The sequence below is a fragment of the Cetorhinus maximus genome, chromosome 12, assembly GCF_964194155.1.
Source record: "Cetorhinus maximus chromosome 12, sCetMax3.hap1.1, whole genome shotgun sequence".
Classification (NCBI taxonomy): Eukaryota; Metazoa; Chordata; class Chondrichthyes; order Lamniformes; family Cetorhinidae; genus Cetorhinus; species Cetorhinus maximus.
In genome coordinates, this window is record NC_135890.1 from 50760116 (window position 1) to 50786167 (window position 26052).

Below are 26052 nucleotides of genomic sequence, written 5' to 3' on the forward strand. Positions count from 1 at the left end.
GGTAGTGTTAGTTGAGCAATGAATGTTGGCCAAGTCCCTAGGAGGACTTCACCTTGCTTCTTTAAATAGCATCATGGGATTTTTGACACCCAGCTGAACAAGCAGAGGGGACCTCGCTCTAAAATCTCACCCAAAGTTGGCACCTCTAACCATGGCGCACTCACTCAGTACTGCAATGAAATGTCAGTCTGCTTTATGGGCAGCATTTTCCCATCAGCGAGCGACGGCAGGGCCCGCTTGCCGATGCGTAAAATGACGCGTGGTGACATTGGGCGGGCGTCCCAACATCATTTAGATTTTCAGTTCGATGGGCGCACAGCCGAGTTGGCTGCGTGCCCGCCAAACTGTCAAAGGCCTATTAAGGCCATTTAAAACCTAATTAACTCAATTTAATGAGCTGCCCATCCAACCTTAAGGTTGGCGGGGGGGCAGGCAAAGAGCCCAGGCGGCCATCACACTTATCATGAAACCTCATTCACAGGCAGGATGAGGTTTCATGAAGTGTTTTAAAATCTAATAATATATACATTTATTCTTTGACATGTCCCAGCTCATATGATAATGTCACATGAGGGGACATGTTTTAAAAGTTTTAAAAACCTTTATTTGAAAGTTTAACACTGAAACAAATCTCCCTGAGGCATCTCCGTGCCTCAGGGAGATCTCCGCGCTCTTTCATGCGCATGCGCGAAAGAGAGCAGGGAACCGCCCCCCCACCCCCGCCCGCTCAGCACTTCTGGGCACGCGTCACGCTAGGAGGGCCTTAATTGGCCCGCCTACATAAAATGGCGGCGCAGACCTGATCAGGGGCGCCAATCAGGTTCGCGCCCACCCCCATCCCCGCATAACCCCCCCAATGGTGGGAAATTTCTGGCCTATGTGTTCAAGTCTCTGGAGGGGTGATGGAAAGTACAGCCTTCTGACGTGGTCAGAGTGCTGCCGAAAAGTGAGGTTGAAATAACTAGAGTTGAGGTTTAAACAGATTTTACAGGTTAATAGATTAGGCACTTAGCAGGTCAAGGTGCCATGTAACTGAAAATAACAAAGAAAATAAATGCCAAACTGTACAGTCAGGTCAATCAACTGTAACATGGAGATTTCTACTACTAGGCATAGCATTCTGTTTAATGTTCTGTACAGTAATCTGTACAGCGTACTATGTAGTGTTCACTTTTGTCTCCTGGATAGTGCTCAGTAGTGTTTTGTATAGTGCATTGTACCATGTTTTGTACAGTAACTGGAAAATATTGAGTTGTGCAGTGCCCTGTGTGTATTCTGCACAGTATTTTCTATAATGCTCTGTGCAGTGTTTTGTACATTTCTACTGTCAATCATCAGCAAGATGATGGAAGGTGTCATTGACAATGGTGTCATTGACAATGGTATCAAGTGGCACTTACTCACCAATAACCTGCCTGCCAATACACAGTTCAGGTTCCAAAGGGGCATTCAGTTTCAGATCTCATTCCAGCCTTAGCTCAAACATGGACAAAAAAGCTGAATTTCAGAGGTGAGGTGAGAGTGACTGCCCTTGACATGATGGCAGCATTTGACCAAGTGTGGAATCAAGGAGCCTTGGCAACTTTGAAGCCAATGGGAATCGGGAGAAAACCCTCCACCGGTTGGAGTCATACCTAGCACAAAGGAAGATGGTTGTAGTTGTTGGAGGTCAATCATCTCAGCTCTGGGACATTCCTCCAACAGCACTCAGGAAGTTTGACACAATCCAAAACAGAGCAGCCTGTTTGATCGGCACTAATCCATCACCTTGAACATTCATTGTATTTTTTACTCTTTCATAGGATGTGAATGTCACTGGCAAGGCCAGCATTTGTTGCCCATCCTAATTGCCCTTGAGAAGAATGTAGTGGTGAGCTGCCTTCTTGAACTTCTGCAATCCATCTGGTATAGGCCCACCCACAGTGCTATCGGGGAGGAATTGACCCATCGAATGAAGGAATGGCGATATAGTTCCAAGTCAGGATGGCGTGTGGCTTGGAGGGGAACTTGGCAGTGGTGGTGTTTCCATGAATCTACTGCCCTTGTCCTTCTAGACGGTAGAGGTCATGAACTTGGAAGGTTCTCTCGAAGGAGGCTTGGCAAGTGGCTACAGTGCAGCTTGTGCATTAGTGGTGGAGGGAGTGAATGTTTAAGATGGTGGATTGGGTGCAAAACAAGCAGGCTACTTTGCTCTGAATAGTGTTGAGCTTCTTGAGTATTGTTGGAGCTGTACTCATCCAGGCAAGTGGAGAGTATTCCATCACACTCTTGACTTGTGATTGTAGATGGTGGACAGGCTTTGGGGAGTCAGAAGGTGAGTTACTCACCTCAGAATTCCCAGCCTCTAACCTGCTTTTGTAGCTTTGGTATTTATATGGCTGGTCCAGTTCAATTTCTGGTCAATGGTAATCCCAGGATGCTGATAGTGGGGGATTCAGTGATGGAAATGCTGTTTTATGACAGGAAGAGATGGTTAGATTCCCTCTTGCTGGAATATTCTATATAGTGTTCTGTTCAGTGCTCTTTATATCGTTTAGTGGAGCGATTTGTGTAATGCTCTGTATGGTGCTCAGTACAGTGCTACAGTGCTCAGCACAGTATTCTATTATAGTGCCTGGGTGACCTTGAGAACTGTCCCCAGTTTGGTCACAAGGCACAAAGGAAACAATGCAGTCCTGGAGGTAGATCATTGAAGATCCAGGAGACTAATTCGCAAACAACTGGGTGCTGACCTGTGATGATATGGACAATGGAGCTCTTTGGCAAAAAATAATGGCAACTTATGGGGACAGAAAAGAATCATATTTGAGATATTAAAGATACCTGGAATAATCTTTGGAGATAAATTCAAACAGTAGGGCAAAGGGCTTAGGAACATACTGATCAAGGGTAAATTTAGGGCTATTGACAAGAACACACATTTCAGCCAAAGACTGATGAAATTGATTGTATTGTAATGAAACGGAAGACTTTAAACCCTCAGGGCCTTTTGGATGGTGTGATTAGCTGGGTGGGAGTAAGGAGGTGACTAGCTTTCCTTTTTTTGGAAGGGTTTAGCTAAAATGGTCATCTTATAACCTACTGTGTGCAATACAGAAACAGAAACATGTTAACAGAAGCATGTTTCAAATTCCAAAGAGGTGGGGAGGGAAACAATATTCTGTTTTACAAATTCAAAAGAAACCTGAAGTTAGGAACAGCAGCCTGGTTAAATCTGGTTCAGCTGACTTTCTAGTTTACTTGTTGACAAATTGATTTTGACTGTGATTTGGAAGGAATGTTCTTTATGTTTTCCCTTGTTTTGTTCCATGGCTCCAGGCACTACCTTTCAATGGAGCCTAGTTGAAGTGGTTTTGCGCATTACATTACTTTGTTTCCACACTCTTCTGTTGGTCAACACTATTCCAACTGTGAGACTTTAAGCAAATTATACAGCACATTGTAAACTACCGCTCCAGTGTCTGAACTTGTTTTGTCTATTTCCCAAACAGGTCTCATTTACTGGAACAGAGTCATTTTCACCTCACATTGGGCTGGCTGGCTACACGTTACTGATAAATCAGCTCAAGCAGGTATGCTCCACTTTACTTTCTGTTTTAAAACCTTGGAGATGAAATGAAAACTCACAAGCTTCTAACACCTGTCAACTGAAAAAGGTAAATTTATTCAGATTAAAGGAAGCTTTTGTGAAATCAGTAAAGATGTATTTAACGTACTTGAGTCACAGATTAAGCATTAATCAGAGAGGTTCCTGTCAGCTGTAATGGATCAGGTAGCTAGGAATAAAAAAAACAGAGACATAAATCAGTATTGTGAAAGGTGGACTCTTCTGGACTTTGGTATGTAACAATAAGGGGTGTAGTGTGTAATCTATTTGATATTTCTATGATAAAGAGTTTTCACATACATGCATTATGGCCTTATTGGACCCTGGGCACAGCAAAGTTACTGTATACTTTAAGTCCTTACACAAACCTGGAGCATTTATAATAAAGAAAAGCTGGGACTTGGAAGCCATTGGGCCATCAGTTTAGATACCAAATGAACGAGATTAGAGAAAGGTGGAGTATGGAACTGTAGAAAAGTAGAAAACAGAAGGCAATGGAACCAGAAAGGAAGGGGATAGATCTGCAGATTCAGAGGGGTGCAGCTGCAACTACCTTGATCTATTTTGTTTTATTTGAAGGTTATTTATTTTTACTGTTCCCCTCCATGAGATTGTTTTTACAACTAGTTTAATTCTATGGCTGCTTGTTTGAAACAGCTTGTGCATTTGCACAAACCAGTGTTTCTTTGCATTAGTCACTATAAAAGCAGAATAAGTTGGTTTAGACAGATACCTCGCGAATGCTAGACCCAGAGCTATCCAAGAGCTAGAAACAATTAACATGGATCAGAGATTCTGATGTTCCCAGATTTACAATTTATTCTGTGTTGTATTACCAGGCCTTTGTAGGGCCACGAGCTTGAAGGCTGTCTAAACAGTGCAGGAGAGAAGGAGGTGCTGTTTATACCGAGAGTCAGCTCAGCTTTGTCCTGAAGGTGATAAATGGCTTGAGATAGGTACATGGCACCTGAGATTTTCTTGATATTCATGAAACTTAATTTGACTGACAGGTCAGTCACTGCAAATGGTTTAGAGTGGGTCAGCTTTGATTAACTGTAAGGTAAACAATATCAAACTGTCTCCCTGTGTCACACTATGTTGTTTTATTGTGAAGGGTATCTTTCCATTACTTATATCTCAGGTCAGGCTTCAGAGGGAATGAGTAGGTATAACTCACCCTCTAGTTGCTAGTTAATCTCCACTCACAGGCAGTCGAGTGCAGTGGGCACTGGAAAACATCCACGAAGGTCTGATTTCATCCGTAGGCTTTACTTGACAGATGAGTGTTCAAAGTTTGTGAGTAATATTAGAAGCTTCGACCAATTACTTTTCAGAGCAGTTTAATGTGAAATTAAATATTTGAATAAGCTAGTGAGATCTGTGGCGTTTACTCCTGCTCTTCTCTAATTGTTATAATAAATCTGATTCACAGCTTGCAGTTGAGATATGCAAAGCTGGTTGTGAATTAATTAGGAAGAATCTGAGAACATGAAACAGTTTGTGCTAGATTCTGTGAGCTTATCTGATTTATTGTTCGCACCAGGCATGCTGTCTCTGGGGTTAACTTCGTGCAAAAGGTCATATCTCTGCTGACTGGAAACCTGTCTTGCTCAAGGAAGTGCTCCTTTATGCTCGGAATAAAAAATGTGTTTTGAGAATGCCAGGGTAGTGACAGCAGATGCATCTAGGGTTGCCAACTCTGGTTGGACATATCCCCGGAGGTGTTATCACATGACCTCCTGCCTCCAGCAGTCCTGCCCCCACACCCCCGTGATTTTTCTCCTGGGTTGCGCCTGGAAACTAATCTTTAATTCTGGGAAACTCCAGGGCAATCCTGAAGGCTTGGCAACCCTCAAGACGTCAAGGGTAGAGAATGTGCATGAGCTGGGTTTCGTTAGAGAGAGAAAGAGAAAGGGCAAGTAATTCGCTTCACAAAGGAAGAGAGAGCAAGTAGCCATAGATCAGTAGCCCAGGAAGGAGACTTTGCGCTATTTTTGGACCTTCTGAGAATGGAATCACAGGGCTGAATTTTTCGAAAGTAGATCAAGCCCTGCTTCAACTAAGTTCCATTGAAAGCAGGAACTGACCCTTTTCTGACAGGTGGCGGGACCTGGGGCATTATGACTACGGCTGCCAGGACCACCATCCCCACCACCCCTCCCCGCATTCCCTGAACCCCACCCCGCCCAGAGCTGCTGACGCAATCCCCGAGGGCCTGCAGCCTATCAATCATGGCAGCATCACTACTGAGGCTGCAGCATGAAGGAGAGGGTGCCTCCATGGTGAGGCACACTCAAGGATGAGGTACGTTTTGTTGAGGTTGGTGGATCCTGGCAGGCAGGGCTCAGTGGTTGGGTTGGGTGTCCTATTCTAATGGCAGAGCCTTAATCGTGGCGATGGCTACTGCCTCTGGCGGCCTTCTGTCAGCCCTGGAGTGGCCATTAAGGATGCCCTCCCCACACCCCAGAACCCTCTGGGAGGCCACTGGGGTTTACATAGTGGTCTCCCCGTACGGAGGGAGGCCTTCCGATTCAGGTAAAAAGTAGGCAGTGATGGGAAGTGGCCTTTACTTGGGCCCTTTAGGTGGCTCAATTGGCCAACTGGTGTACTGCCATGCTGCTGAGGTTCCTGCCACTGGCAATATGCCATGACAGCAGGAAGATATTGGGCGCCTATCCAGATGCCTTCCCCTTCCCATATTACCAGCCTTCCCTCCTTCCAATCCATCTCAAATAGGCTTGGAAAATTCAGCATGCACTATTTCCTCTGTTCTGACTGTGGAACAGTTGCTTGGTCCAGGAGGTGGTTGAGTCCCGAACTGGAGGTGGGATTTTCATGAAACCCGGGCACTTAGGCTGCAAATGTCTGGCAATGATTTAGATCTGAGAAATCAGAGAGTCACACAGCACAGAAGGAAGACATTAGTTCTATCTTGCCTATCCAGTTTTTCCCACACCCCAAGAATGCATAATGAGGCTTAGCTGGGAGCCCAGATATCCATTAGAATGCTGAAATACCTGAGCCCCAGGGAAAATATTGCTTGATTGACAGCTCTGGCTCTCTGATTTCTTCTGTCAATGGCACAATGTTTATTTACATAAGATAAAGCAGTTTCAAGTGCTTGCAGTTTCAGCTATTGATACTTTACTGGATGATTGACACTTTTTCTGACTTGTAGTAAAAAGGAGGTTTTATCTATTTATTTTTATTTGCCCATGGTATGTGGGCATTGCTAGCTAGGCCAGTATTATTGCCCATCCCTACTTGGCTTTGAGATGGTGGTGGCCTTCTTGAACAGCTGCAGTCCATGTGGTGTAAGTGCGCCCAGAGTGCTGTTAGGGAGGGAGTTCCAGGATTTTGACCCAGTGACAGCGAAGGAACAACGATATATTTCCAAGTCAGGATGGTGTGTGGCTTGAGGGGGGACTTGCAGGTGGTGGTTTTCCCATGTATCTGCTGTCCTTGTCCTTCTAGATGGCAGCGGTCATGGGTTTGGAAGGTGCTGTCTAAGAAGCCTTGGTGAGTTTCTGCAGTGCATCTTGTAGATGGTACACATTGTTGCCACGGTGGTGGAGGGAGTGAATGGTTGTGGATGTAGTACCAATCAAGCGGGCTGCTTTGTCCTGTATGGTGTCCAGCTTCTTGGGTGTTGTTGGAGCTGCAGTCATCCAGGCAATTGGAAAGTATTCCATCACACTCCTAACTTGTGCCTTGTAGATAGTGGACAGGCTTTGGGGACTGAGGAGGTGAGTTACTCGCTGCAGGATTCCAAGCCTCTGACCTGCTCTTGTAGCCATAGTATTTATATGGCTAGTTCAGTTCAGTTTCTGGTCAATGGTAACTCCCAGGATGTTGGTAGTGGGGGATTCAGTCATGGTAATGCCATTGAATGTCAAGGGGCGATGGTTAGATTCTCTTTTGTTGGAGATGGTCATTGCCTGGCAATTGTGTGGTCTGAATTTTACTTGCCACTTGTCACCCCAAGCCTGGATATTGTCCAGGTCTTGCTGCATTTGACCATGGACTGCTTCAGTATCTGAGGAGTGACACACGGCGCTGAACATTGTGCAATCATCAGTGAACATCCCCACTTCCGACTTTATGATGGAAGGAAGGTCATTGATGAGGCAGCTAAAGATGGTCGGGCCTAGGACACTAGCCTGAGGAATTCCTGCAGTGGTGCCCTGTAGCCGCGGTGACTGACCTCCAACAACCACAACCATCTTCCTTTGTGCTAGGTATGACTCCAACTAACGGAGAGTTTTCCCTGATTCCCATTGACTCCAGTTTTGCTCAGATTCCTTGATGCCACACTCGGTCAAACGCGGCTTCATTGTCAAGGGCAGTCACTCTCACCTCACCTCGGGAGTTCAGCTCTTTTGTCCATGTTTGAACAAAGGCTGTAATGAGGTCAGGAGCTTGGCGGAACCCAAACTGGGCATCAGTAGCAGGTTATTGTTAAGCAAGTGCTGCTTGATAACACTGTTGATGACCCCTTCATTACTTTACTGATGATGGAGAGTAGGCTGATGGGGCGGTAATTAGCTGGGTTGGATTTGTCCTACTTTTTGTGTACAGGACATACCTGGGCAACTTTCCACTTTGCCAGGTAGATGCCAGTGTTGTAGCTGTACTGGAACAGCTTGGCTAGGGGCCCAGCAAGTTCTGGAGCACAAGTCTTCAGTGCTATTGCCGGAATGTAGTCAGGGCCCATAGCCTTTGTAGTATCCAGTGCCTACAGCCGTTTCTTGATATCGTGTGGAGTGAATCGAATTGGCTGAAGACTGGCATTTGTGATGCTGGGAACCTCCAGAGAAAGCCAAGATGGATCATCTGCTCGGCACTTCTGGCTGAAGATTGTTGCAAATGCTTCAGCCTTATCTTTTGCACTGATGTGCTGGGCTCCCCCCTCAATGAGGATGTTCATGGAGCCTCCTCCTCCAGTGAGTTGTTTTATTGTCCACCACCATTCATGACTGGATGTGGCAGGACTGCAGAGCTTAGATCTGATTCGTTTGTTGTGGAATTGCTTAGCTCTGCCTTTTGCATGCTGCTTACGCTGTTTGTCACTCAAGTAGCCCTGAGTTGTAGCTTCATCTCATTTTTAGGTATGCCTGGTGCTGCTCCTGGCATGCCCTCCTGCACTCTTCATTGAACCAGGGTTGATCCCCTGCCTTAGTGGCAACAATAGAGTGAGGGAATATACCAGGACATGAGGTTACAGATTTAGCATAGTGGTAGTGCCACACAACATGATGGAGGATATCCTCAATGTGAAGACGGGACTTTGTCTCCACAACAACAGAGTGAGTGCAGTGGTCACTCTCACCAATACTGAAATGCGCAGATGCATCTGCGGCAGGCAGATTGGTGAGGATGAGGTCCAAGTGTGCTTTTCCCTCACCACCTGCCGCAGACCCAGTCTAGCAGTTATGTCCTTTAGGACTCGGCCAGCTCAGTTGGTAGTGGTGCTACCAAGCCACTCTTGGTGATGGACATTGAAGTTCTCTACCCAGAGTACATTCTGCAACCTTGACAAAGTGGTGTTCAACTGAAGCACTGATTCATCAGCCAAGACTGTATGGTAGTTGATAACCAGCAGGAGGTTTCCTTGCCCAAGTTTAAGCTGACGTCTTGAGACTTCATGGGGTCCAGAGTCAATGTTGAGGACTCCCTCTCGACTGTGTAGCACTGTGCCGCCACCTTTGCTGGGTCTGTCCTGCCAGTGGAACAGCACATACCCAGGGATGGTGATGGTGGTGTCTGGGACATTATCTGTGAGGTATCATTCCGTGATTATGCCTATGTCAGGCTGCTGCATGACTAGTCTGTGAGACAGCTCTCCAAATTTTGGCACAGTGCCCAGATGTTAGTAAGGAGGACTTTGCAGCGTCGACAAGGCTGGGTTTGCCATTGTCGTTTCTGGTGCCTAAGTCGATGCTGGGCGATCCATCCGGTTTCATTCCTTACAGATTTTCTAATGGTTTGATACAATGAGTAGCTCACTAAGCCATTTCAGAGGGCAGTTAAGAGTCAACCACATCACTGTTTGTCTGGAGTCACATGGGTGAATGGCCAGACCATGTAAGGACAACAGATTTCCTTCTCTAAAGGGCATTAGTGAACCAGATGGGTATTTATGCCAATTGACAGTGGTTTCATGGTCATCATTAGGCTTTTAATTCCAAATTTTTATTGATTGAATTCAAATTCCACCATCTGTCATGGGATTTGAACTTGGGTCCCCAGGGCATTACCCAGAGTCTCTGGATTACTAGTCCAGTGACAATACCACTAACGCCACCAGCTCCCCCAAGAAAGTGGAAAGTTATCACTGGATGACTGTTTTTTTAAAATGTTTTTTTAAAAGGTTTTTTTAGACATCCTATTGTCACTATAGGGTTCATTGGTTCTTTGCAGTATAATGGGTGAACTGGCATGCAAGTACCATACCTTGGAATGGGGGCATGAGGGGCCATAGAGGGTGGTTGAGAGGCATATCTTGGCATGGAGGGATATGAGGAGGACCCTTTGAACTTAAGGTTCCCTCATGCAGAGTATGTTTGACATTACCTCTAAGATGCCGTGAACCACGATTCTTTGAAAAGCGAACCCGACTCCGTGAAAATTGCCAAGGACTAGGACATGCCTATCCCCACAATGGAGCCGGCTAAGATGGGAGTGCAGGATGCGGGTATGTGAATGGAACTAGTGTGCATCCTTAAAAGGCACTCCTGAAAATGGAAACCCCAGGAATGGGGGCAGGAATCCCAGCATCAGGTCCCAGCCGCCATTTTCACTGCACCACGGAGTCTCCCTGGCCCCATGAAAATCCAGCCTATAGAATGGTTACAGCGCTGAAGGAGGCCATTGTGCCCATCATGTCAATGCCAGATCTCTGTGAGAGCAACTCATCTAGAAAAGACTCCTCGTCTTTTCCCCACAGCCCTGCAAATTCTTTCCTTTCATATGGAGTCGCTGCGGGTAAATGGAGGTAAGACACAGATTGTCCATGATCTAATTGAATGGCAGATTAGGCCCAAGGGGCTGACTCTTGTTCCTATGTCTTCAGATCAGATTTAGATTTGTCTTTCCTTCTGATTTTGGATTCCTCTCACGGCAGGGAATAAGTCAAACTGATGAGTCAGTAACAGGGCTGTAATCTCAGAGCAATAATTAGAAGGATTTAGAAGAACACTTTTCACATTGAGGTTGTTATATTTTCGGAGTTTTTGCACTTGATATTTTACTCACATTCAGTGTCGCATATACCGCTGTGAATGATCTTCGCCTCCTCTCACTTGCTCACCAATGGGATAATTACAGCAAACCCTCACCGCACACAACTCTTAAGCTATAGGCAAAGCTCGGGGCTGAATGCTGACATTGCAACAAATAATCATCTCAATGGCCCCAGTGAAAGAACTGGTGAAAAATCTGAAATTGTCTAAGAACATATTTTGTTTCTTTAAGAACATATTTAAAAGTGCCTTCAAAAACGATTGTGTAATCCTAAAATATTGATTTACACCAGCAACAAAAGGGTGCGGTGTCAGAGCTTGCTTCAGGCAAAAACAGGTGCAGTAATACTGAAACAGAAAACCATCGTCATTGCATTCCAGGTTACTACTGGCTGTCACGTGGTCTTTGTGACCTTAGTAAAGTAAACACTCTAATAGATTGAGGTTTAAGTTATAAGTACTAAGCAGATAAATTGAAAGGGAAACTGTAACTGCGCACCTAACTATTCCCTTACAGAACACAGGAAAGTTGCTTCTCTTGTACTTCTACTCGGTATAGAACTGGACCTGAAACAGTTCCTGATTAAAGACCTCTGATTTGATTATTCTCACCTAGTGCCTGACCATGGACTGTCTGGCCTGCTGCTATCTCCTGACGACTACAGAATGACTTAGAACAGATCAAGCAGAAAAAAACACTTTCAGAACCCTTTGAAGAACGATCAGAACGAGGAAATTAAAAATATATCCCTCAGAAGACTTCTTCTCATTCAATGAATGATGTGGCACTTTCTGGGAAGCGTTTTAATAATTGATCCACAAAGCATTTTCGATGAGTGAGAGACCCAATGGCAGCAAGAAACACTCTCGTACTGAGGCCTGTTTGAACTATAATTCATTTCAGCATGGTCCTATTTTGTGTATCAGTCCAACTGGGCTGCTTTCCGTAAGTAAACATATCTCTTGTGTACCATGTCAGGAGAGAAAAAAGCTAGTAACAATACATTGGGAAAAGAAATTGCAGCGCATTATTAGAACACAGATATTTTTACCGCAAACGACAATTGAGACAGAGAATGTAAGATCATTTTTAAAAAGCAGCTGAATAAGTATTTGGAAAGGAGGAATATAGAAGGATACAGGGAAGCAGGGTTAGAGCTGATGATCCCAGTTGAGGAGCACAATGATCTTTTGTGTTGTCATTTTTATGATATGAAGTCCAGCCTTCTTTACAGATGAATATAGCCAGGAGTTCTTTTTTCTAATGGAGATAAAACATAAGCTGTAAATGCTGGAAGTTAAGTATGTAAACGAGACGGACAGGTTAAGGCGGGTTGGGCGAGAAATTGGGCTTTCTGGGTGCTACGAGCACCCTTAGAGTTCCAGAATGGCAGCTGTGGTGCCTGCACACATTTGGGGCGATTCAGGGCATCAGCACGTGTGCAGTGAACGACTGCTGAATGTATGCAGAGCAGGTACATCATGATGTCAGTTAGTGTGCAACACTCATTTGATACCAGTGGTGCCATTTTGGAGCTCAATGCTCCAGCTCACAACTTCTCTTAACCTCAGAAAGCTGCACAAACGTAGAGCAGCAGGAAGGAATCCCCCACCAGTGCTAGTTAAAGGGACCATCAACAACTTAGGGTTATTTACTGGTTTCTTCTGGGTGTTGCTTTGATTATACACATGTCTGTTGCTTTTTATAGTCATTTAATGTTGCAAGTGTCTACAGTGAGTGATGTGACAGATGCTGAGTAATTTTTTGCTGACTTCAAGGTCGCTGCACAAACTAATTGCTTCCAGGCAGGGGAGCACTTTAGGCATTCCTCTTGGAATACAGCATGACTGGAAAAAGGAACAGGTGCCACTCAGAGAAGGGCAAGCTGCTGAGCAGACAGCGGAGGAGGAGGAGGACAGGGAGAAGGGTTCTCAAGGAGACTATATCCACCCAGAGTGTTCAGGGAGCAATTCTCTTCCCTGTATCTTGGTGAGGAACAACGTGAGAGAGGTCTGCACTTCAGTAAAGAACTCCTCACCAAAATCCACCAGCTGCTGGAACTAGAACTGGGACCTCAGAACAGACTGAGGGTAACATTGCCAGTCAAGGCAGTCATGGTGGTGCATATTTTCTTTAAACTTATTCTTTCATGGGATGTGAGCGTCACTGCCAAGTCCAGCATTTGTCGCCCATCCCTAATTGCCCTTGAATTGAGTGGCATTCTAGGCCATTTCAAAGGGGAGTTAAGAGTCATTCCTGTGGCTGTGGGTCTGGAGTGACATCCAATCCAGACCAGGTAAGGATGGCAGATTTCCTTCCCTAAAGGACATTAGTGAACCAGATGGGTTTTTACAACAAAAGTCAATGATAGTTTCATGGTTATGATTACTGAGACTAGCTTTCAATCCCAAATTTTATTGATTGAGTTTAAATTCCACCAGTTGTTATGATGGAATTAGAACCCAGGTCCTCAAAGCATTAGCCTAGACCTCTGGATTACTAGTCCAGTGACATAGTAGAAGGGTCAATAGCCAGGGGGCATAGCTTTAAGATAAGAGGTCAAAGGCTAAGAGGGGAATTGAGGAGAAATTTTTTCACCCAACACACTGCCTGAAAAGGTAGTTGAGTCAGAAACTCTTGTAACATTTAAGAGGTATTTGGATATTTACTTGTGTTGCCATAGCCTCCAGGGCTATGGGCCAAGTACTGGAAAATGGGATTAGTGTAGTCAGATCTTTGTTCACCGGTGTGGACATGATGGGCCGAATGGCCTCCTGTGCTGTAGACGTCTATGAGACATTACCACTATGCCATGCCACCATATCCCCAATCCATCTGCTTCCTTCCAGACGGGAATTGGAGACATTTGCAAGGTCTCACAGTTTGCTGTCCACAGTTAAATATGGACATCACTGATGATTTCTAGTCAATGAGAAGTAAGTATTTTTCATCCTTCCTTGCCAGAGATAAACAAGTGAAATGAGCATGTGACTTCGCTAGAATTACAGGTCACCCCATGGTGCAGAGTGCCATTGACTGCACACACTTACATCACTTTGCTGGCACTGCATGTTAACTCAGCCCTAGTCTGGAACTGAAAAAGATCCCACTCCCTCAAGCTTCAGATGAGGTGAGTAACCATGCACAGCGATCATGCAGGTCAATATTTGGTAACCTGACAGCACTAATGATGCTTCCATTCTGCACAAGTCTGTTGTACCATCTGCATTTGAGCCACCATGAAAAGCCTAAGGGTGGCTACCTGGCCCACGAGCTCAGGGTTATCCTTTGACATCGCAGCGGGTGACTGCTGAGCAACACATGCACATGTGTGCAGCATGCATTCAATGAAAACCATGCTACTACACAAAAGGCAATCAAGCAGGTGATTGGCATGCTGAAACAACTCTTCCACTGTTGGATCGCTCTGGTGCAGCCCTGCAGTACTTGACGGGACAGTTGTCAAGATTTGCTGTGGTCTGTTGCATGTTGCATAACCTCACCATCTTGGGGTAAGAGCCCTTGCCACCGGCTATACAGCGAGCAGCCGAGAAGCAGGAGAAGGGGGAGGAACAGAGGAGGTTATCTTGACAGCCCCTTTCTGCCCATACAGTCCATGAAGGACTCATCTGAATGTGATACCAGTAACCAGTACCCCAATTTCCCATTCACCAACAGACCCACTTCTTACCTTCTCTCTATCACATGTCCATTTGGCCACAGTGCAAAAATAAAGACAACCACAAGATAAACATTCAAAATCAAATTTAGAAATGAAACCATGCTATGACACATACAAAAGTCAATCCTTAGTGCCTGTCTTCTGTGTATCTTCACCGATCCTAGGTGAAGATGCACAGTGTGTTTCTATACAGTAACACTAACCCAATGGCTACAGCATGGATGATGGAAGGCAGCTGACGTTCGCTGGCTGGGTGCGGGGAATGGGTGGGGCTGCAGATGACCTTGCAGGACAATCTTGAGAGCTCTATCCCCAGAAGGCCCGGCTTTGGGTTGCATCATATAGTGCGGGCGGGAAGACTGACAGGCAACAAACAGCAAGGGTCCTGGCAGAATGGGAAGATGCATGCTGTATTCCGAAGAGTATAGCAGTTTTGTTCTCTATCGAACATCTGCCATTCATCTGGGGCAGCACCTCAGCAATCCCAGTTGGAGGACAAATTGCTGGATTGCTTTGATACCCTGTAAGCCCCTTTGAATACTGGTATCTGCAGTCATGATGGCAGCAGTCTGAGCTTGAGTGGCAACAAGCTGATCCTGCATGACAACAGTCTCAGCTTCGACTTCAGCCATCAGAAGCTGGGTAGCTACTGCTTGTGCTACAATGAAAGCTGAAATGTTGGCATAATGGTTGGGTCCACTAGTTTGCAAACAGAGTTGGCCACCAGATCCACTCTGCAGAGGAAGGGCTCTAAGCTCTGTGTAAAGCCCCGTGCCAAGCTGCTCCTGAACTTTCCATACTCCGTGACATTGACCGCAATCTTTCCGGTCAGCTTTGCAACGCGTCAAGCATTTCATTGTACAAATCCATCCGCTTTCTTCTGTATGTCGCCCCATGAACATGCTCACTCGAGTCCCCTAGCAACAGGTTCCACACGTGACTCACCCTCTGTGATGATCTGGCACCTGTGCTAGCCTTGACCCCAATGTGCGATCCAGCCTCTATGCTACCCTCTAAATTATGTTCAGTGTCAGCGTCTGGGCTGGTGGCAGCAAGTGTGAAATCAAATGACAGTGTGTCTCCATCATCACTGTCATCCTGCTGTTCCTCCACTGGCTGGTCAGATTGCACTTCTTGGGTATCCGAAAGGAGAAAGGCACAAGTGTAACATTGTGTTGGGGAAGATTGGGGCGGGGTTGGAGTTCATGCTGACAACACCTGCAGTTTGTAAAGTCAGAAGGTATTGGGGAGTGTGAGAAAAAGGATGAGGATACCATCATCTTCAATGGTTCCAAACTTACCATTGGCAATGGCCTCAGCAATGTCTGTCCCAGTAATGGCCCGCACCATCTCCTTCATGGGGTTAGGACATGCAGGCACAATGCTCCCCTCTCCCCCTCTCCCTGGTTAGTTTCTGCAGCCTTTGGTTTTACCCAGCCTTGCTATGAGAGAGAGAGAGGTGTAACATTGAGTGTAGTGCAATCTGTTTGGGTGATGTGACTGTCGTGGTTAAATAGCTGGCAGTGTGTGCAAGCTTTGAGATGTGGATGTGAGATTTGCAGCTGTGCTAAGCTTGTGAGGGTGAGGGGAAGCGCATGGATGACAGCTATGAGTCCTGATAATTGGTAGTTGAGTGACTGAGGGGGTGAATTGATCAGTGGCTGAGGCTAGTGAAGCAGTTGGTGCAATATAGGATTTGAAGCTGTGTTCGCTGACCCTGACTACTTGTGTGAGGTCATTGAACTTCTTGCGATACTGCATCCATGTCCTCGGGGTTTGACTCCTGCCATTAACCTCCATAGCTATCTGCTCCCACTGCGTTTGTAAAGTCTGTCTCGAGGGTCTCCTGGCCCCCTGTGGGTACAAGATATCTTTTCTTCTTTCCGCCTCCTCCAACAAAGCCTCCAGTGCAGAGTCGGAAATCCTCGGAACCTGCTGACTTCCATATTGTGGTGATCTTTAATGTTTACCTGGTCAGATTCACTTCCAGAATCCCAGCACCTGCTGCAGCTACAATACATCTCCCCTTTAATAAGTGCAGGCTAGCTTTAAGTGTTCCTTGCCACTTATGATATTGGCCCCCTGCTGATGAGTCCTGGCAATGAACAATGTGATTAGTACTGGCTGGATGATGAAATCATTGAAATGAACAGGCAGCATGAAGTTGGTTTGCTTCCTGCATCGCAATCAATGGCCGTGGCTTTAATCACATATTGCAATCCCTGTGCTTGCTTTTGGCAGCAATGAGTTGACTTTTTGGGTGCAGCCTTTCATCAGAAATAAAAATTGAAAATATAAACCAAATTTGCTGACCATGTTGGATACAAAACTGGAGAGAAAAATAAAAAACAGGCCAATCACGTGAAATTAGCTGCAACCGAAAAAACCAAAGTCTTCATTTTATTTTTCATTTAACCGCTGTTTTCCCCCAATACAGATCTCATGCATTTTCACCATCCCTGAGATTATTTTTTATGCTGTCGCATAGGTCCATAATTTACTAATCTATAGTTTTAAGATTAAATCAGCCCACTAACTTCCTATGATAGGACTGTCTGTTTCTGTATATTTTTCTTCACTTTTTATTTTGGAACTCCAGTAAGTGGTTGCTGATCTTTCAGTTTTCGTTTGAGACAAAGATTTCTCCCTCAAGGCATTAACTTAACTTTTTCTCTTTACAAGTGCTGTCACTGTGTATTTCTAACCTTTTTCTATTTAGGTTTTCTCCTGAAATTTGCCAAAGCTTTCTCTTCAAAACCCAAGAGACAACCATTGGGGAACTGCCAAAATTTTACAAAATACAGTTGTCTCCTTGACTCCAAAGTATTATCATAACCGAAAAGGAAATACTTTTATTTGTTATTCTTTACACTCTGGAATGTGTTTCCTTCATTTTGTAAAGTCCAAATCAATTTATGTCCTTTCGAAAGAGATGCATACACACACACACACACACACTACACACACACACACTACACACAATACACACACACTATACACACACACTATACACACTACACACACACACACACTACACACACATACACGCTACACACACACAACACACACACACTCTACACACAACACACACACACTACACACACACACTATACACACTACACACACACACACACACTACACACAACACACACACACTACACACACACACACTATACACACTACACACACACACACACACACACACTACACACATACACACACTACACACACACACTATATAAACACACTACATGCACACTACACATTATACACTACACGCACACTACACACACACACACACTACACACAAACGCACCACACACACACACTACACACACACATATCAATTTTTGCACATAGGGTAATGTTAGAGTAAAGAGAAAGGAGGTAGGAATTTTAGAAAACTGCTCAGGAGAACTTCCTTGACCAGTATGCTCACAATCCAACCAGGAAGGAGGCATTGCTGGATCTGGTGCAGGGGAATGAAGTGGGCCAAGTGGACCAAGTGTCTGTGGGGGAACATTTGGATAATAGCGATCACTGTATCATAAGGTTTGGATTAGTAGTGGAGAGAAGCAAGGAACAATCTAAAGTAGAACTTCTAAATTGGAAGCGAGGGCTAACTTCAGTGGAATGAGGTGGAAGGATCTAGTGAGGGTAAAACGGGACCAAAGACTGACAGGAAAAATGGTAACTGAGCAATGGGCTATCTTTAAGGAGGAGGTGTTTCAGGTACAGGCTAGGTACATTCGAACAATGGCAAAAAGTAGGGGTGCCAAAGCCTTGGATGACAAGGGAGATAGACAATATGATAAAACAAAAAAAAGAGGGTGTATGATTCACGTCATGTGAATTCTTCAAGGGAGATGCAGACCCAAACTCAATAAGTTCAGAGGGGAAGTGAAGAGGAATGTAAGACTGGCAAAAAGAGAATAAAATGGCAGTTAACAGAAAAAAGGAGCCCAAAGATCCTCTGGCGGTATGTATATAGTAAGCAGGTAGTGAGAGGTGGGATACGTCCTATTAGGGACAAAGAGTGTAATAAATGTTTAGAGGCACAGAGCAAGGCTAAAGTACATAATGTGTACTTTGCATCAATGTTTACTGAGGAAGAGAATGGAAGCGGACAAATTCTTTGTAGAAGTGGAGAAAGGTTGGAAAAGCTGGGGTTGTTCGCCAGGGAACAAAGGAAATTGAGAGGAGATTTGAGAGATGTACAAGATTATGACAGGTTTAGACAGGTAGACAAGGAAAATCTGTTCCCATTGGCTGGTCATACAAGGACTAGGGGACACAAATTTAAGATTTTGGGCCAAAGGTCCGGGGGAATGTGAGGAAGAACTGTTTAATGACCTGGAATTTTTGGTCTATGAGGGTGGTGGAAGCAGAGACGTCAATGATTTCAAAAGAGAATTGGGTGAGCACTTGACGAAAATAAACTTGCAGGGCTATGGGGATAGAAGAAGAGAATGGGACTGAAAAGATTGCTCCACAAAGAGCCAGCATAGACTCAATGGACTGAATGGTCCTCCTGTGCTGTAATGGCTCTATGACTCTATGATAGTGACTCAATCATGTGTGTAATCATACTGTAAACATTCTGCATAGTTGGAAATGGCAAGGCATTTAAGATATGCTCACAGCCTAAAGATAAAGGCTGTGTTTAGTTTAAGTGCATGCACAAGCAGTTCTGGTCTCCCGGCAGTGATGAAGCATGCGGCTGTATCCTGCAGGCAGAACTGTTTAATTTAAGCCTTGATCTGTTGCTTGGTGCAGACCCGCATTGATGTATTTTGTTTGCCTGTTGCTCTGCATCTTCTCCTTGAGGCTGCTGGCTTGTTCAGGAAAGAGACATTCTTCCTGGGGGCCAACCAGTCATGCTAGTTTTCTGATCAAGTGTCATGCTCTTGATTCGAACCTGACCACAGCGGGTGACCAACCTTTATAAAGCCTCCGAGCTGCAAAACAAAATTGATTCTGATGAAGCAATGCAGCAGTAAGCCTCAGCGAGGTTGTGTCGTTTTAGTTTAAGACTCCCACTGTCGGTGACAGACACGCACCTGATAGCAGTAAAGCCACGGGCTGCCAGCATCTATACTATTCCCAAAGGAATGCTCATTCTCTTGTGTTGAATTTGCCTCTGGTGCATCCCTTCCTCTGTGATTAACTGAGCGGGCTCTACTCTAGGTTGCTGGTTTTGGGCGGTCACAGCAGTAATATGTATGGTACTGAAGAATGGAGGGAAATGGGACTGAGCAACATACACCACAGAAACAAGTCATAAGGTTTATGCTCCACATGAGCCTACTTCTCTCTCTACTTCATTTTACTCAATTAACAAATCACTCCATTCCTTTCTTCCTCATGATTTTATTGCTTCCCCTTAAATGTAACTTTGCTATTCACCTCAACCACTCCTCATGGTAAAAGTTCCACATTATAACCATTCTCCAAATAAAGACGTTTCTCCTGAATTCCTTCTTGGACTTAGATGCCCCTAGTTTTAGACACAACGCAAGTGGAAACATATTTTCTATGTCTGCCTTATCAAAGTTTTTCATGATCTTAAGGGCCTTTATTATGTCATTCATGAGCCTCAGAAAAGAGCCCCAGCTTTAGTCTGCATGGTGCACAGCAAAGAATGAGAATCAATATTTGGTGAATATCATTGAGTAAGGAGTAGAGAGGAGCAAAGGATGAGCTGGGAGGAAAATATAAACTGGTAAAACCAAAACAGCAAAGGGGACATATTTTTAAAGTAACTAATATACTGGAAGTGCAGGATCAAATCTAAGGAAAAATGAAAAGGGCAGAGTGAAAATAGAAAGATCGTTATTGTAATGTGCAAGTGCAAGGCCCAGTCTGTGATCGTACCACACAAGTATTGTAAATAAACCTTGTTTTTCACATATCATTTATTTTCCTGGTAGGGACCCTCAAATAGGTTCTCCTTTCCCACTGGTCCACTTCATTGATGTGAACTACACAGAGTATCTTGAAACAGCTCCATAGTAATAAGGAATGTAACTTCAAACCTCCCCGAGGACTATTCCGCTGCTTCTCAGTCCTGAGACACAACAGCCTCGATTTTAATTCCCTCGCCTGGCAGACATTGGGCAGGAAGGCAGTTAAAATGGAGCAGGAGACTTGTCCAGTCCTATCCTGCCCTGATCTAACCAACTGCAACTTAGCTGCATGAGTGCATCTCCAGGCTCCGTCTGGGATATTTGTGCCCCCTTACCCCGACTTGCGGGTGAAATCCCAACAGGTCACTGAGTGTCACTGGCCCAGGAGCCAGCCCTCCCACCCACCACCAACTCCACATGCATTGATCCCTCACTGAGTGAAAATCGAGACCCAAGTCCCAGGTGGGCAATTTGGGGAGATTTTACCTTAATGAAGTGTTGTTGACGATCAATGCACAGTTTCCAAGTCATCAATGAACATCGATGGCTCTGAACTCTTCTGGTTTTTCAGTTTGAAAGATTGGCCACAACTGAATAAGGATTCAGACTGGTAGAAAAAATTAACTGGAGTATGAATTGAGATTCCCATCAAACGACATTGCAACCAAGAGACAGAGCTAATTTTGAATTAATTATCTTCTGAAAATATGTTATGAAAATAAGAAATAAAGTACAGTACATTGAATATGTGGTCTTTTTATATCTGATTATGAATGATAACGCTAGTTTGAGGTTCAAAACGACTTCCTAAATTCTAAGTAGCTAAGTATGCAGCTGACCTACTTTGTGAAGTAGAATTACACATTATAGTATGACGCATAGGCTCAAGTAAACCCTTTGGAGCTATCTATTGCATGGCTAGTCAGTTGTACGTGTAAATGTTATTCAATAGAATTTACTTACAAAAATTCTTATTTTGTAGGTTATTCTGATTGGGTTGGGATGTTCATATTTCTAAGGAAGGAACAGCAAAGTTGAAACGTTGAAAATGGAATTACCAGTCGATGGATCTTCTCCAGTTCATCAGCAGTATCCTGTTTCTGATCCCTCAATGCAAGCTCCGTATGGCTGGCAAGTAAATGGCACAGAACTAGGAAGTGGCAGTGCCACTAATGACCTACAACTGATGCCCAGTTCTATGCAGTTCCAAGGGGCTACTGCTAATCCAATGAATTCAATGCCTAATTACCAAATACCTTGTTTAACTTACCCACAAACCTTTCCCGATTGTCAACTACATTACAATGAATTCACGATGGACAGTCCTAGAGACAAGGGTTGGCATCCTAACCAACTGAAAAAGGAAACATGGGCACCAGTTGGTGCACAAAATGTTAGATATTCAAAACCCCCTGAGGAAAGCTCTTATGATTGGCATGTTGCTTCAAACCAAATGGCATTTGACAAAGATTTATTTAGCTTTCAGCAAAATCCTGAGGAATATCCCAATGGGGTTGTACCAGAAATTCTGCAAGAATCAAGTGCAGTCCAGGCACCACATACCAATCCAATCCCATATCCAGTCAATCCTGAACAAATGCTTCAAGAACATCCATTTGATTCATGTCTTAAAATGTCAACTTCAGCTCCCTTTGAGAAGGGAAATAGCTTGACTAACATTGGGTGGTCTTTTTATAATCAACCAATAACACCCAGTGCAACAGAGTCTTGCCAAATCTCACCAGATCTGAATCCTAATATGATGTGCTTGAATAGTGACCCAGAATACTTGGGAACTGATTATCAAGAAGTGTCCAGTCTGCAATTTCAGGATATCGTTTCTTCAAGCTCCTATTCACCTCGTCCTTCTTATTCAACCTTTAAAATGGATGCAAGTAAAGAATCAGAACACCAGTTTATGCAAACAGGAGTGGCTGAAATGGATTCCAATTCTCTGCATTCACTACCGTTACCAATAGGTTTTGAGGCAATGGGACCACCCGACACAAATCTTATTAATCAATATTCAAATGATGCACCCTTCCTGAAGCCACTAGATATTTGTGAACCAGTCACATTGAATCCACAATCACAGCTTTTGCTACCTGCATCATCGACAAATTGGTGCCCTTGGCCAGATGTTTGGTTGAAGCTACCAGTCTCAGATTTGCCCACCTCTGACCATGGAATCTCATTTCAACCTTGTAATAACAAGGTAAGTAATACTTTATCAAAAAGGGCTTTGTCAGCCAACAACCAATTAGTGCAATTTCTTAAATGGCGTTAGCTTTCTGCATTGCCATTAGCTTCCTATATTGGCAGAGAGATATTTCTTGTTCTGAATTTCGGTGCAATGTAAATAACTTAATTGTTCAGCTGAAATTTTCATCTTTCCAATGATCCAACAAAGATCTGTTCTGGACATTTAGTTGCATCAATAATATGTATATAGATAAAGACAGAGGAAGAGTTATAAAGAGGGGTACAGAGAGATAGAAAGAGAGAAAATGAGAAACAGAGGGGGTAGAGAGAGAGGGTAGAATGAGAGAGGTAGAGTGGAAAAAACAGATAGAAACCGAGAGGGGGTAGAGAAAGAAAGGGTGATGAGATAGAGAAAAAGATGTAAAAAAATATAGAGGAGGAAGAGACGGAGGTAGAGAGAGAGAGAGAGAGGGAGAGAGAAAAGATAGGGATAAAAGTAGAGGCACAGAGATTGAGAGAGAAAGAGAACATTTCCTGCTAGTTTATTTCATATTATTTCTCAACAAAGTTGTGTAGTGATATTTCCATTTAAATTTGCTATATCTACATTTATAATGCATTCCACCATCCCACCAGACTGTACACCATCACAAGTAATAGTGTTTAATTACAACATATATCTACTCTAATAATACGCAGCTTTTGTCTATCTGCACTTTTCTGATTGGACCATGGTTTGATTGGTGGGTAGAGCCTGGTGCATGCGGAGGCTTATGGGGTGCACTGTTTTTTCTTCTCTCTCTTGCTGTGTTGGTCTCTCACACACTTGCATAAACACATACTTGCACACACACACTCATATATATAGTTTTATATCAATATATGCTTCTCATCAACTTTTTTTCCATTTACAAAGTCCTATGCCATATCTATAATGGAAGCATTCACTTGGAATTTTCTCAGATTCCTCCTGAGTTGACACATTAGAGTGGTAACCACATTTATAAATTCCCATTTTACTGAAGGTGGTGCTGCAGCAGCCTGAAGAAATTCCCAGAGTAACTATTTAAACTAGCAGAGACTCGCAAAAACTTTGCAGTGAAATTAGTATCTTTATTGCAACAGCAGTTGTTTACATCCCCATCCCAGGCCATTCCATCTTTCCCATACCATCCTTGTCATGCTGTACCCGCCCACCCCGTGCATTTCATCCCTCTCATATCATCCCCATCCTAACCCCCATCCCCTCTCTTCTTCTTATGCCAGTCCCTCCAGCCAGGGGAACTTTGTTGTTGGGCTGTCCTGTCTTTCCTCTTTTCTTTCCCAAGCCCACCACCACCACCAACTGTTGGCAGCAACACATGCCTCATGTGCTTCAGTTCTCTGAATGCCCCATTAAGCCTCCCCATGCACAGGCATCACCCACCACTCAGCCCATGAACCAATCAGAAAAGTGAGGACAGATAACAGCTGTGTATTATTATAATAATAGATATGTGTTGTAATTAAACACTGTTATTCGCAATGTTGTTACAGCCCCTTCACTGGTGGGATGGTGGGATGCATTATAAGTGTAGATATAGCAAATTTAAATGAAAAAAAAATTGAAATGATGCAAAGACAAGTTTCAGATTTGACTTTGGTATTTTCACAGGCATAACAGTGGCCCAAACATCATATGTTCAGGAATGTGCCCATACTTCCCAATATCTAATAGTGTAACATGGGGATTTAATGGTAGGAACTCCTTGTGATGTGAAATGAATGTTGTGCCTTTCTGTGTCTTATTCCAATTTCTCCAAAGGCAGGCAGAAATATGTCAACTTTCTATACCCTGTTCTAAATGTAGATCAATGATTCTCCTTCTCTTTTCAATGGGGAGGCCTTCTGTGCTCATCTTTGAAATATTGCATGCGGTCTTTTATATTCATCTGCGAGGGTAGACAGGGGTCTCAGTTTAATGTCTCATCCCATTCTGCAGTGCAGAAAATCCTCAGTACTGCACTGGCGTGCCATCTGAGGTTTTGAGCTCAAGGGAGAATCATCTGCCTGAAGCAAGGTAGGTAAATAAATCTCAAAGCTCCAAGTGAAGTGCAGTAGCAGGTGGGAAAAAGGACGTTTTACCCGCTGGCCGCAATGGTGGCTTTTCACGCCGCATCATCCGCTTCCCACCTCATTAATGATGCAGCCACAGGGATCATGCTGTCTCACTGGCGGGCAGCCTCTGAACAGCCTGTCACGCCGTTACATCACTGCTTCCTCACTCTGGGACCAGCAATCTCACCACTCCAGCTTGGGAGGCAATGGCAGTCATGATCAGTGCCAATGCTGCACAGAAGAGTTTGGCCATCCAGTGCCAAAAGAGGATGAATGATCTAATCCATGCCACCAGGTAAGGCAACCATCTCATCACTCTAAACTCACACACTCACAAGCCCATCACACATTCACTGCCATCTCACTCACTGCCAGCTCAAGATACATCATCACTCACTCTCTCATACACATGCTCACATGTCCTTCTGGCCTCATCTCCTCTGGAGACTGCCTCCTCAGCCCTCACCATCTTGAGACCACTTGCACAGATCAACATGTGGCCCACATACACCCTGGGACACTCTCCTTCCCCAGTACAGCCCTCGCCCTGCAGCCTCCTCCCTTGCCTGAGGCCACTTTTCCCCCTTCCCCAAGCAAACCCGAGCCCTGCAGCTGTTGAAAAGCCACCCCCGTCCTGTAGGTAGAGACCTGACCATGAGCCCCCTCTGAAAGTGATGTGGTGCTGTCTGTGAAGCCTGGTGCTGATGACCGCGAGTGCTGCCTGAAGCAAGGTAGGCAAACAAACCTCGAAGTCCCAAGTGAAGTGCAGCTCCCCAGGTGCATGGCACTTATGTACAGCTGTGAAACACTACATGCCGACGTGCCCGGGTAATCCAACGTGGGGGGATGATTCTGGCGAGCAGGGCTTATATGCGGATATGATATGCGGATGTATTAAAACAAAGGTCCCGACATCCAGCAGTGGGAAAGGTGACCCACCTAGATCTTAATGAATGGCAGAGCAGGCTTGAGGGGCCGAATGGCCTACTTCTGTTCTTATTTCGTATGTTTGTACAATGGCATGAAACCGATTTTTGGCCTTCCCGCCATATGTTCCGCCATGATGCCCAACGCCATCGGGCATGGAAAATTCCGGCCTAAGTCTCTGGAGTGCAGCTTGAAACTGTAGCCTTCTGACTCAGGCGAGAGTGTGACCACGGGGACACAGCTGAAACATTTATCCTGAGTTTACAACTCCTCCAGCTTTGCTGTATGCCTTGTTACATCCTCTAAAAGCTGTGATTAGATTTCTGCAATGTAACACCTTCCCATGTGCCTTCACTTTTAAAGTCACAAGCTGTCAAATGATTTTAAGT

The 26052-nt window shown here is 44.6% G+C and overlaps 1 protein-coding gene across 1 annotated transcript in view; it reads left to right on the forward strand.

The window, feature by feature from the left end:
* Positions 1–3531: 3531 nt before the first annotated feature.
* LOC144687974 (phosphatidylinositol 3-kinase C2 domain-containing subunit gamma-like) overlaps positions 3532–26052 on the forward strand; it is a 232986-nt gene continuing 210465 nt past the window's right edge. Inside the window, exons 1-2 of the mRNA XM_078554634.1 lie at positions 3532–3572; positions 21420–22652. Coding sequence (XP_078410760.1) covers positions 21486–22652 — 1167 coding nt within the window. The 5' untranslated portion in view covers positions 3532–3572; positions 21420–21485. The remainder of the gene's footprint in view (positions 3573–21419; positions 22653–26052) is intronic.